A 14,649-nucleotide genomic window follows, 5' to 3' on the forward strand; every position below is an offset into this window, starting at 1 on the left:
ATCTTAAGGAGATTCGAACCAGTGACCATTGAAGAGCAAACTCACTACAAGAAAATACACTTGTCCCAGCGTTTTTTGAACTGCTGCAAATAAACACGCTGCAAATGGGTATTATTTGCAGCGTTTTTCACATCGCTACAAATATGTTAGCACATTTATTACATATCCGAGAGGGGGGCACTGAAATTATTTTTTACAGCGAGTTTTATAGTAATAGTGACAATTAACAGCGCTGCAATAAGAAATGGACTTGTTACGGCGCGCCGAGCTACGTCGGGATGAAGCTGGGCGCCAAAGTAGTAAATACATTTTAATTTCCCCCCACCCCCCGCCCCAACATTTCGCAGGCCACAGTACCTTTCTTCCCCCGTGTTCAGAGAACTCCCTAACCGCAAGCTTCTTCGACAAAACCTATTTGCCCTACCTCCACCTGCAAATTGCGAGTTATACCAACTGATATTGTGCGAACCGAACTTGAAGCTAGAAGGATTCACAAGGCACACACTTTCACGGAAATTCTCTTTCAGTTTTCGGAGTCCCATTTTCTGACCCCCTTCCCCCCTTGTTCGTGTAAATTCCTCTGTTTTTGGTCTATCAATTTCGACTATAGAGCCCCCTTCGCTGAGCATTAGGTTTTGGTGCCCTGTTATGGTGCTGTTTACCTCGGATTTGGGCTTAAATTTGCAGCGTCGACCGATGCTGATTTTCAGCTCATAGTGGTCATTGTGAAGGTATTTTTCTTGTCCCTCTAATTTGCATAATCACTTCTTAATTAACTTTGTGTTCCTCCACCGATTAATGGCCACTAACTCGCTGCCTCCACCCATTTGGTGCTTGCGGAAGGAATTTCTGGGTTTTCCTCTTAGGAATGTAAACACCAGCCCATGTGTTTGACGCATTATTCTGAGATTTTTTGCACAAAATCCTCCTTTTTGTATATACTAATCCCCTCCGTTATTGTTACAGCACGATCCTTTTCTTGGTGGCAAAGGGTTATTGGTATCGCCTATTCCCCTTCATTTCCTCCACTCGGTTGGCATGATTTTTAGCTGGTAAGAACCTCTGTTTTTTTCCCCAATTTTATTCCCAGCGTTTAGGTCAAGTATAAATTAGCATAGACTCTTTGTACATTAATGGAACCTCAATCCAGTTAGCCTAAAGTAGCTAAAAGATACTGGGTAATTTGTCTCAGATATGCCTCATGTATTTCATTTTGTTTGAAATTGCTATTTAATTCCATGGTGTAACCAAAATTATAAGTTACTTCAATATCTTACTTCAAATTTAGTATACTTTGTGCACTAGTATTCCCTCATATTCTTTGAAATTGCTTGGAAATACTGAAACTTTGGAAGCTGAAATAATATGCTAACATTTGGTTGATGTAGACTTGTGTTAAAAAAGAATTGACCATAGTTTACTTGCAGCTTGTTGTTGGTGTCTAGTTAGCAAAAGAAAACATAAATAAGTAGATCTCTAAACTCTTTATTTGCAGCGTTTCATTTTCTGTGAAAACTACAAGTGTAACCCTCCCCTTCTCAATATGATCTTGTGGATAACCCAACACGCCCACATAAGCTTCTTTTACCCATTTGGAATGAAAAATTTAGATAGGAATTCTGTAGTTTCATCTCATCAAGTACTGCTCATGAGATTAAGTGATTATGGTTGTTGATAATAATTCCTCCTGGTAAAATTTGAAGGATAGAAATAAGATCTTAAGAACGCTATTTGTTGAATCATAAATGTATCTGAGAAATTAACTTAATTACATTCGGAATGCCAAGTTTTGAATAAACCCATGCACCTCAACTACGCTGATCATACGTTCGCATGAGATGTTATAAGTTTGAAACTTTTACAAAATCTACTGATATTGGATAAAATAGGGACTAATAGATATATCTAGTTTAAGAAAATAAAATGAAATAGATGTCTAATCTTAATAACTATTTCGTCCATGATTCATACAAGCAATGCAGTAGCCTATAACTTGACTATAATGGAAGTAATGAAAAACTGATTTAGAGTTGTTTTGCTTTTTTTTTTTTTTTTTGGTATGTTAGGGATAATATAAAATCAAAGATTTGCTTCAATTATTATCTGCATGAACTAGCCTCATGTATTGCTCTTTTAAAGAAGCAATACAGCCTCATCTTGATAAATATATATTTCTTTATCAAGTTTTTAGTTTGCTGGTCTGGGTGATGCTGGCACAAGGATGTTTAAAAAAAAAAATGGTTACTCACGGGGATTGCTTGGAGCACTGGATTTTTTAATGAGCCAGTCAGTGTTTCGAGAATTTGAGTGTTCGAAGTGAATTCTTGTTGATTGATTTTGCTTGGTTTTGTCGAGTTGGATTGAATTAGGATTTGTTGATTCTTAGTGCAATTAAAGATCTGGCTTTTACCCCCATTTTCAAGATTACTTGCAGTCAAATTTCTTTTAGAATTTTCATCAGAGACTCAAGCGAGGGATAGACACTACTTGGACGACAGTGGCCACTTTCCACGCCAGGCAAATTTTCAGCTTTGGAATTGGTTCTATCAAGCTTGAAGATTTGATCTTTGCACATTTATCTTTGTATCTTTCCCACGCAAAAAAACTCTCTGTTTCTAACGCCCATAATCAATATTATTTGTCAGCCAACCAAAAAAAGTGGGCTGGGCAAAAATCCAGCATTACAGAGATTGGAGAGAGGGTTTGAACTCAATAGCGAAGAACAAGAACTACAGGAAATAACGCTTCTGTAGTAGGGATCTGTTTTTTGATAGAGAGGAACGCAGTTTATTTACTGAGAGTTCGTTTTTTTAAAATATAATGTATTCACCTCAGCTAGCGTGCGGTGTGCTCTTGGATTTAAAGAAGCTTCTCCATAGCACTACTCCCACTGCATTCGGGCCCATTTCTCTCTCTTCTATGCCCCATTGCGCAGGGTTTATGATTTTAAACAAAAAAAACCCATTTTCTTGTGACTGTTTTCATTTATCTTCCTGGACTTTATCGTTGTATATCGAATAATTATATTATTTGCCAGTAATTTTGCTCATAAATCAGTGTACATGGTGGATCGGATGGTACTATGTTTCAATTTCAGTATTTCTATTGGATCATGTTCAAGAAGGGTTACGGTGATGGTTTTGTTGAAAATTCCTAATTTTCATGGCTTTGGGTTTTTATTTTATGGTTTTATTTATTTAGTACCCCGGTAAACAGCTTGGGGTTGGCAATATGTTTTCTCTTCGTTCCGATACTTCATTTGTTTTTTTTCTTTTTCCTTGTGGTAAGTGGGCATGTCTCATTTCATTGGCCGTTGTTATATATCATTTTTTTTTCTCGTATTGTTGATGAGAGAAGGTGCTTAGTTGTAATCCTACATTTCATCTAAAAGTCAGAAGTGCCTTGTTGTGTGGATTGGTTACGCACCTTCATAAATCTGCAGGTTATGAGCGCCCATTCCCTGAAAAATTAGTTCTTTCTCAGAATTTCGAGTTCTGGAATTCTATAACCAAAAAGTGGTTTAGGCTCATCCAAAATATGGCTTTTGGGGTGGAATTTGTGGCGTCAACTTATAGGGTTTATCTTTTTTCTAAAATCTTCCCTAGCTATAAGGTAAATATTATCCTAGTGATTTACCGGAAGCGTTTTCCAAAGCTGTAGTAGCAGCTTATTACACTGAATATTGGTTTTTATAATTGTGTAATGTCATAAAAAATTTAACACCCACTGATTTAATTATGACATGTACAGTTTTTTATTGTTTGCTGTATTCACACTCTGGTTCCTCATAGTGATCTTAACATTGGTCTGTAGATTTGTAATATATGTTTTTGTTACTCACCTGTTTTCCATTTATCAGCACTATAGTAGGTAGCATGTTGTTGTTTTAGTCTTTTGTGATATTTATTTCTTTAGGTCACTTACAATGTGTGGGGTAATTTAATAATGACATGTACAGTTTTCCTATAGTTTCCTAATTCCACACTCTGGTTCCGACTTTATGATCCTAACATTGGATGGTAGATTTTGGCTATTTTCTTTGTTCCTCACTTGTTTTCAGATTTGGTAGACTTTTAGAAGGCCACTTGATCTTTTCACTAATTTCGTTTCTCCTTCTGCAGATTGTGTGACCCATCGTTCCCTGGCATACAAAAGCCAAAGTCTACTCTCCATCTTTTCTGTCCGACTAACTTGGCACGGGCATTCCATCATCAGCACTAATAGCCAAATAAGATTAGCTTGGGACTCTGTTTTCTGCACCACAGGTATCTCTCAGCTAGCTAATTTTTTCCTGAGCTACCGGGATAGAATAACTCACTTAATACTCAGGGACAATATTATACATGTCATACACCTTTGCATGCTCATGCCGAGCCCTATATACTATAATAATTCCTGCTGGTTTTTTTGTAATTTCTCTGCTTGCCAAACACTAATTGATGGATCCTTGAATCAATGTCTGCAAATGTTGTGATAATTTCACACACATTGTATCAGTTATGGGTAGAAAGTGATTGGCTAAGTGTTTGTTCAACATTTAACACAATGCTAGTTTGGTTCTAGGCCTGATAGCTCTAATTGAGAGTAGATATATGCTGGAAAAACACTAGTAGTGACACTAGTTATACTTCACCTGATTCCAATGCAATTAATCTTATACTGAAATGACGAAACACACTATAACGACGAAAATTGAATAGAGTTCCTTCTCAATATCAGAAACCATGATTTCCATGCCAAAAATCTGTGAGATAGTGTTGCCCTATAAGGCTGGAAACTACTTTCAGCCCCTTCTGTTCTTCTTTGTCATTTTGCAAGTCCAGCTTCAACATTCCACACAGCGTGTCAAACTCATGTTATTATCATGGTTCTAGATGTTGCATACACCAAACACCATTATTGTATTTTCTCAATAAAAAATCATAACATAGTGAGTCAGGGAATAATCTAAATTTAAAAGTGAGTATTCCAACTTTTAAAACTGTTTTCCATGAATAATGTATCACGCAGTATTATTTAAATACTGTGTATTTTATCCAGTTTAAATTCCAAGCATATCATATTCTTTTTTAAAATAATGTACAGATTCTAAACCCCCTTAGTCTGTATATTAAACCTCCCTTCTTCACATATCCATGAAAATATTCAAAATGTGACACTACTTCCATGCCTCAAACCGGTGGTTATTCTTATTATTCTATCATAAAGTTTGCAAGTCATCATGTAATTTATTCCGCACTTACAATCCGATGTATCATTTATATGATACTGTTTGTGTCCAAACGCCTACCATGGCCTGAAATAAACACTATAACATAATAGTCCCAAGAAATGAATACGTTCATATATTGTTCTATGCTTTTGTTGTCGAGGTGATATTGTGTCTACCTTTTTTTTTTTTTTTAATTTACCTTTCAAGTGTATTATAATTAATAAAAACTTGGTATATTTCTCTTATTGATAGTTATTATGGATAATGTTTAGTATCACCTCCAAAATGATACTACTTCTTAATTTAAACATAAGTTTAAATATTACAAGTTTAAAATATTTATCATTGTGTGTGTTCAACTAGCAATTTCGTCCTACTTGTATCATGCTCCACATGCTAGTTTGTTCTAGAATCTACCGCTTTTATTATTATGACTCACCTTGACAAAACCACTCATGCCTTCTTCTTTTTATTAGATGGACAAAAGTTGGATGAGTGAAGGTGATAGACTTTTATCACCTATTTACGCTGAAGGGGTTAAAAATTTCCTAACAATGGCACGAACCCATTCCATGGGAAGTGATCGCATTCGGTGTCCGTGCCGTATATGCTGTAATAATCTCTTCTTGCCTATATTTGAGGTGGAGTCTCACTTGTTCATAAAAGGGATAGATCCAAACTACACCCAGTGGATATTTCATGGGGAGGAGGAAACTCTCCCCATCATTGATGATGATGACGATCCCGAAGTTGAAAGTGGAGACGTCTACATTGATGACATGAACCGTATGTTTGATGACATACGGGCAGCCACATGCGGAGATGCTCCTGATGACAACACTACATCACCAACTCACTCAGCAATACCACAGTCCTCCCCAAACCCAACTTTTGACCAATTACTAGATAATGCCCGACGTCCTCTTTTTGACGGCTGCACAAAATTCTCAAAGCTCTCTTTTGTTGTGAAGTTGTTACACATTAAAACACTTGGTGGGTGGTCAATCAAGTCTTTTGATATGCTCCTAAGCCTTTTGCGGTCAGCCTTTCCTAATGCTGAATTGCCACAATCATATGAGGAGGCCAGGACTTTGGAGCGAGGTTTGGGATTCACGTACCACAAAATTCATGCATGCCCTAATGACTGCATCTTATTTTGGAAGGAAAATGCTAATCTTAATGAGTGCCCTATCTGTAAGGCTTCGCGATGGATGCCAAATACACACGGGTCACGAGTGATCCCTCAAAAAGTGCTTCGTCATTTTCCTTTGAAGCCAAGGTTGCAGCGTCTCTTTGTGTCAAGCAAGATAGCAGGTGACATGAGATGGCATAAGGAGCAGCGGGTCACCGATGACACTAGTATGAGACATCCTGCTGACTCTGAGTCTTGGAAGACATTTGATCAAGCTCACCCCAGATTTGCTAGGGATGCTCGCAATGTGCGGCTCGGTTTGGCAAGCGACGGATTTAATCCATTCAACAATCTGGCTAAACCTTATAGCATTTGGCCAGTGATTCTTGTCCCGTATAACTTACCGCCGTGGTTATGCATGAAAGACATGTTCTTCATGACATCCCTCATTATCCCTGGTCCAAAATCACCAGGAAATGATATTGATGTTTATTTGCAACCGTTCATTGATGAGTTACTTGAACTCTGGTCACATGGGGTACCTACATATGATGCATCTACTAAGGAAATGTTCATGTTACATGCTGCCTTATTGTGGACAATCAATGACTTTCCCGCCTATGGAAATCTATCTGGGTGGTCAACAAAAGGGAAAATGGCATGTCCGTCTTGCAATGCACAAACAGATTCCAACTGGTTGAAGTATGGTAGGAAGCATTGTTACATGGGACATCGACGCCTCTTACCGAGAGATCACATTTGGCGAACGAGAAAAGGGTTGTTTAACGGTAAAGAAGATCTTCGCATGCCCCCAACAATGGTTGAAGGAGCGGATCTTTTAACTCAATTACAAATGCTTGGAGATATTCAATTTGGAAAATCTTGTAGGAAGAGGAAACGCACTGCAGAGGAGTTGAACTGGACTAAGAAAAGCATCTTCTTCAAACTACCTTATTGGTCAACTTTGCGGCTTAGACATAATCTAGATGTTATGCATATTGAGAAGAATATTTCTGAGAACATTTTGGGCACTCTTATGAACATTCCTGGCAAGACAAAAGATAATACTAATTCACGGCGTGATCTAGAGATCTTGGGCTTCAGAAAGGAATTACATTTGAAACGTGAAGGTGAGCGTGTTACAATGCCACATGCAGCATACACATTACATGGAGATGAAAGGAATAAATTTTGTGCGTGGCTTGCTGAGGTTAAATATCCAGATGGGTTCGCTGCCAATATCACTCATTGTGTATCTGTACGGGATTCCAAAATCTCAGGGCTCAAAAGCCATGACCATCATGTTTTGTTGCAATCACTACTTCCTACTGCTGTGGGGGGGTTCTTAAAGAGGGATATTGCGTTGGCTTTGACTGAACTTAGTAGTTTCTTCAAAGAGTTGTGTGCCCGAACACTAGATGTGAATCGTCTATCAAAGCTTCAACTCGATATCGTCACCATTTTATGCAAATTGGAGATGATATTTCCTCCATCTTTTTTCGATGTTATGGTCCACCTAGCTGTACACTTACCCCATGAGGCCATTATCGGAGGTCCAGTTCAATATCGGTGGATGTACCCGTTTGAGAGGTTTCTCGGGAAATTCAAACGGTATGTTAAGAATAAAGCCCGTCCGGAGGGTTCAATAGCGGAAGCCTGGGTTCACATTGAGTGTTTGACATTTTGCTCCATGTATCTCCAAGATGTGGAGACGAAGTTTAATCGACCAGATCGCAACATTGATGGTGTTGAAGAGGAGAGTATAGATGGGTTCAAAATTTTCAACCAGAAACTTCGTCCCTTGGGTATAGCTAATAATGTGCAATTAGAAGATAAACTCCACACAGCAGCCATTTGGTACGTGCTAAACAACTGTATTGAGATCGGACCCTATTTAGAGTAAGCAATCATTACTCTACTTTCGTGCTATCTCGAAACAATCTACTACCATTTGTCATTTAATTTACGTCACTGATCACAATCTGTTTCCCCATTTGTGTTCTACAAATGCAGGGAACACTATGAGAAATGCAAGGTGTCAAACCCGAATTCTATAGAGCGCACCCAACAAACTGAGTTTCCCATTTGGTTCAAGCAACGTGTAAGTTAAGAAACCTATTTAGACACTAATTCACGTTTTATACCAGACGCTGATATTATGATGTCACTGAAACTTACACGTTCACTCATTACCCCGATTGAATGTAGGTTCTGGACCAGCGTAGCAAGAATCCACTTGATGTGTCCCCAGATTTGTATGCGTTAGCTTGCGGACCTGATCGGTGGATTGCATCATATGCGGCTTGTATTATAAATGGTAAACGGTTCCATACGAAGTCTCGTGAACTTCGCCGACGTTCACAAAATTCCGGGGTGTTGGTAACTGGTGACCAAGATACTGATAATGTAGACTTTTATGGTGTTATCAATGATGTTGTGGAGTTACACTACATGGGGGGTCGTAGAGTATACTTGTTCAGCTGTGATTGGTTTGATGTTGGTGACAAAAAACGGGGGGTACGAGTAGACGATCATTTAACTAGTCTCAATATGAATAGGACTTGGTATAAAGACGAACCATATGTGTTGGCATGCCAGGCTTCCCAGTGTTTTTACATTAGGGATCTAAGGGAGAAAGGGAATTGGTATGTTGTGCAGAAGTACAATAATAGGAATGTGTATGATATTCCACCAGTGCCGAGGGTTTTAGAAAGCATTGATGGCGAATCGAGTGACGATGATGCCTATCAAGAGAATGAGTCTGCATATGACTATCCACTTTTGCATTGTGATGCATGTCCAGTGTCAACTCCACTTAGTAGGACTGATATAGAACCTTCCCTTATTGAGCCACGAGACCAGATGGAGTCGGGTGGTAATAGCAGAATTTTGGGAGATTTTATTGATGACGCTATGGCTCCATCTGGTTCTGGAGATGCTTATGGTGATTGGGAATATTCAGATGATGATGAACCATCCACCGAGGAAGAGTCTGACTCAGAATAACCAACTGACAACATAATGATATTAGGTGAATTCTCATATCTTACCAAAAGATACATAGTATTTCGATACTCGACAATTCTTATTAGTTTAATGCATTATGAAAATTGGAGTGTGCAGTTATATTTGTAAACTACACTTGAGGTTAGAGATAAGAGACTAATTTAATTATGATCTCAGGTCGGGTGAAGAAGGGTTCACATATTCCTATAGTGTTCTAAAGGAATCCGTTGCAATCCCATCTGAAGGAATTCACACTCGAGGAGCATGAACGGCTCAGGTTGATATTCAAACTTTTTTTTCGCTTTATATTGATTTTTGTAAATTATGATCCTAACACAAATGATATTTTCTGTTGGAAATGCAGGCGAGCCAGTGGGATATAGTGGCCGAGGTCGGCCCAGAGGCCGAGGATTCCGTGGTAGAAGAATGGTGCCTTACTCATGCCGAGCCCGCCGGCCACGAGGTGCTCGAATTAGTTCATATCATAGTCCTGATAATGTCGAGGAGGCCAGCTCGGATGACTCTACCCAACCCCCAAGCCATCCATGGGAGCCACCATGTGCGACCACAACACTGGAGGCAGAGCCTAACAGAGTCACCTCACCCAGTATAGTGCCGGAGACAAATAGAGTTCAAATCGGTATAGTTAACATGTTTATGAGTTTTTTCATATTCTCTGAATAAATATCATAGACTTCTATATATTTGTAAATTCGAATTCACCCTGACTACATATTAACACTATTATGTGATACAGGTGTGGATGCCCCAACAGAGCCTAACAGAGTGAGCGCACCCAATATAGAGGCAGAGCCTGCAAGAGTTGAAATTGGTACAGTCCACATATGCTGGCTGTTTTTTATGTATATTCTTAACCATTTACACAAAAATGGTTTTGGTATATATTTGTAAATTCCATCAGAACCTGTATGACATTATTGTTATTATGATATACAGGTGTGGACGTCCCCACGGAGCCAACTCAAGTGACCTCACATGATATAGAGGCAGAGCCAGCAGTTCCTCAGATCGGTAATGCTCACATAACCAGTTTTATTAACTGTAATGACATATTTTATCATGCTCCATATGCTCAGTTTTATATAACATCAAATAATGTAACCATATATATTTGATGGTATTTATGAACATACAGGTGAGGACATCCCCATGGAGCCTGTACCAAACCAGGCTCAGAGGAGACGTGGACGTGGCCCAGCCAAGTGCACTGAATTTGAAAAATTGCGGAAGCATGGAAAGGTGCTGTTGAAGATAAATAATGGAGAAACAGCACCATGCTGCTCAAATGCCAACATGTTTACAACACGATTAACATGGATAGTCAAACATCATTGTGACATGAGTTATGCAAGATGGAGCGATGTACCCCAAGCACATAAGGATGAGTTAATCGATCGTGTTCGGGTAAGACTTTTCCACTTTAATGTTGGTAGGTTGAAAGTGGTCGTAGTATAAATGAAAGATCTGTAATACATTTGATTATATATGCAGGGGGATTTTGAACTTGATTGGGAATTGGAGAACCATCGATTGACTGTAACGAAACAACTTCGGAAGCGATTTAATGCTTTCCACCATGAATTGCATAGGATATATTTATCATATGCCAGCCATGACGAAGCATTGGCTAACGGCACAGTTTTGGTCAGCCCCCTTGTTTGGGTGAAGCTATGTGGTAGATGGGGTAGCGAGGCCTTCAAGGTATGCATCAAGCGTGGTCAATACAAACTTATTATTTAGTTAGTTAATGTATCACGGTGTGGATTGGATGTTACTCAACATATGCGTGAAAATTGATAACATGTAATGGGAATTTCATGGCAGGAAATATCTACTAAAAATCGGGAGAGTAGGAAGAGGCTGGTTATTAACCACACAGCAGGTCGCAAATCCTTTGTGCGGATTCTTGAAGAGAAGGTACTAGGTTTAGGCTATTACACTTGCCTAATAGAATTCCGTAGTAAAGTATTTTCATATAGGGACAAAGCATCTTGTCCCTACTCAACGTATAGCATATTTAATTGTTATTCTAAGTAATACCGGGATTAAGCTACCAATCCCGGGGTATCAATATGTCGACGTCTCTTTCCTGACTGTGTGTTATACCATGCCACATTCCACACACATTTGGTAGAGGGCTGAATCGGCGAATATGGTAGACTTCTTCAAGGAAACCCACTGGTCAAAGAAGAAAAATGACTTTTTAACACCTGCCACTGAAGACAAATATGTGAGTAAATTCGTAGAATTCAAATATTTGCCTAACTTATTGATAGTCCTTTGATTTTTGATTGAATAACAAAAAATGCTAACTTAACTAGACATCATTGTAGTTAATGGATTTATAATGTTGTATTTCAGAAGGACATGGTTTCGAAGCTGGATGAACTAGAACCAGAGCAACGAACTGACGACAGGATAGCGGGTGTCTTCAGAGAAGTACTTGGTCATAGACCAGGTTATGCAAGAGGATTGGGAGAGATGGTAATCCCAGAGTCTACGAGACAAAAGACATTGGCACGAGAGAAAGAGTACCTAGATTTGATTGAGAAACATAAGAAGGAGGCTGAATCATCCAAGAGTGAGATGGAGGCAATGAAGGCAAACATGCAGCTTCTGTTGGAGAGACAAGCGGAAACCGACCGCTTATTGAGGGCTTTCTTCGCTGCTAACCCGACCCCCCTTAGTGAGTCTCAGCGAGAGACTCAATGAGTGGGGACATCTGAGAAGATAAGGGTTTGGTTTTTAGTGGAATTTTGGGTGCATTTTTTGTTGGGCCGATGGTGTTATGGCCAGTCGATATATATATCCAATGGAAGGCTATATGTATATGTTTTGTGGGAGCAAGCTGGGTTGGGTAAAACAGTTTTTTGGGCCCTGTGAGATATCCTTGAATATATATGTGTTCAGTTTGGGCAACCAACAATCCATGAGATTATGCAATGTGGTAATATCATAAAGGTAAATATCTAAGCCACCATTATCTTTATAAATTTAAACATATTGTAGTTGCTAGCTAATAACTCACTTATTACTTATTGAAGACTTTGAAAAGTAATGGTAATATTTCTGTTGGGCTTGACAACATTATGTACAGGATATGCATAATACCAAACCATGGAAAGGTCTGAATGGGACTGGGAATTTTTTGCAATTGATTGGCATGCTTGGATAAATAGTATGGTAAGGTGTGGGCCTGTGTGATGAGTGCCAAAATAGAGGATGCATGAACTTTGGACTACATCAAAAGAGGCCTCTGTTGATTCAGGTGATGTCTTCATTCCCCATCTTCTCTTCCACCCACTGATTATGCATCCAACATTTTCTCAATAAAAGGGATGACTTATATTTTAATTGACTGAGATAGCTTTTAGGTGGCAGTGATTATAATTGTGTGGAAAACACTAGTATGACAATTTTCTATATATGATAATTTCACGTATGAAACAAAAATCTATTTCCCTTCTTGGGATTCATGTAGTGTTAGTCGAAGTGATTACTGCATTTAATAACTATCTTAGAAGCTTTTTCAGATTTCTCTTTGCATATTATGGAAGCACTTTAAACATAATTGTGTAGAACCTAACGATTGCTTATAGGGCTTTGATGCGTTGGATGTTACCAAAAGATACCTACGTTACAAGAATAAATGAAGGATAAATAAATAAACACCATGATAACATCATTAGTAACAGGCCACATCATTTGAGCTGTGATTGTTAAAACACATGTTGCTACATGTAATGGAAAGGAAAGGAAAAGTTTTAACTGTCAAACATCTACACTTGTTATTAGCCTCATGTATTGGTCTATGAAAAATTATGAATATACTATAAAAGATTGCTGATCTAGTCACCATAATCATTGATCTCAGGTCGATTGTTGTAGATGTCAATTATTGGGGCTGATTTTTCAATTTGCTGCTAGTGATGGTTATTGAGGAATTTATTGGGCTTTTTATTTACCTACGCTTATAATGCTGAAACCAAAGGAAGGTGTGCATTTTAAAATGGGTTGTTTTTAAGGAATTTCTAATCGGCAATTACTGACTATGGTGTTTGATAGGATGAACACAACTAGATATTGTTGATAATTGGCATGATATAGTTGACATGATGGGTCTACTTGACATGATGGACATAATATAGTATTCTAGATATAGTTGACATGATAATGCTTTGATCTGTTTGATGCGATTCATCCAGAGAGAAAGAAATGACTGGTGCAGATTTTTTTTTAAATGAACTAGAGATTCTGCATAAGTTTTGAACCTCTGGTACAAGAGCAGAAGAAGGCCTTAAAGTATATTCTTTCTGTGATCTCTTTTATCACTAGATTGTAGCCCATTAAGTCTTAAGCTTCCAGGATTTTATTTGGTAGCCTATAACTTGAAGGAACATATGCTATAACCATGTGCAAGTAAAAAAAAGGAAAAGAGTAGGGATTCAGGAATAAATAGCAATTTATCTAACACGTGCAACAACCATTTGCAAGTAAAACCTACCAAAATTCTACAAAAGACATACAAGAGAATGACGATACAGATAAATTAGGCCCATGCAGACAGTGATTAGGTATACTTCACATTTGGTGTAGTTTAAATTAAAGATCTTTTTTTCATTATGCTGAGAAGAGTCTATTAATTGTTTAAAGAACCTGTATGCAGCAGCTTAAAAGCCTCAATGTCCTGTTCAATCAATCCTCCATCACCTCATTAATAAAGGCCTTCCATCTCTAAACTCTATTGTCAGTTCAAACATACACCCCAATCTGAATCTTCATTTATTAATGAGTTTGAAATGTGTATATATATAGAGTCTGGATTGTATAATTAGATCTTAAATGCAAAGTAGTTAATCATGGTTTTATTTGATATATATGTATATATTATATGCAGATAAGTAGATCTATGTGTAACCCATCTTTGCACATTGGTGTATTGCTGTCAGAAGATCCAGACTTTGTTTCAAGTGGACTGTTTTCATATGCACAGGCTGGGAATGCCAAAGAGTTGAAGCATGAAATTAATTTTGTACATTTGCAGCTGGATCTTTGTTTGCAACAACTAACATTGAAGGGGTACGCTTCCTATGGTAAAATTTCATGCATGGGGGGGTGCTGTAGATGTTCCAGCAGCTCTCGGGGTAGAAGCTTCATCATCTCCAGTTCCATGAACACCTAAACCTGCTGTATTGGGCTGTATTTATGGAGAGAACTTGAAATTTACACATGTATTTCCTGTTAGCTTAGCTCCGATACATAGTAGTTAAAATTCCCT

At 38.3% G+C, this 14,649-nt stretch overlaps 1 protein-coding gene across 1 annotated transcript; it reads left to right on the forward strand.

Annotated features, from left to right (window-relative positions):
• Positions 1-6,531: 6,531 nt before the first annotated feature.
• LOC122274345 lies at positions 6,532-9,350 on the forward strand. The gene is made up of 3 exons (XM_043083392.1): positions 6,532-8,114; positions 8,358-8,445; positions 8,553-9,350. The coding sequence occupies exons 1-3, from the start codon at positions 6,532-6,534 to the stop codon at positions 9,348-9,350; spliced, it is 2,469 nt and encodes an 822-aa protein (XP_042939326.1).
• Positions 9,351-14,649: the final 5,299 nt, after the last annotated feature.

Source organism: Carya illinoinensis, chromosome 8 (assembly GCF_018687715.1).
Source record: "Carya illinoinensis cultivar Pawnee chromosome 8, C.illinoinensisPawnee_v1, whole genome shotgun sequence".
In the NCBI taxonomy this organism is placed as follows: domain Eukaryota; kingdom Viridiplantae; phylum Streptophyta; class Magnoliopsida; order Fagales; family Juglandaceae; genus Carya; species Carya illinoinensis.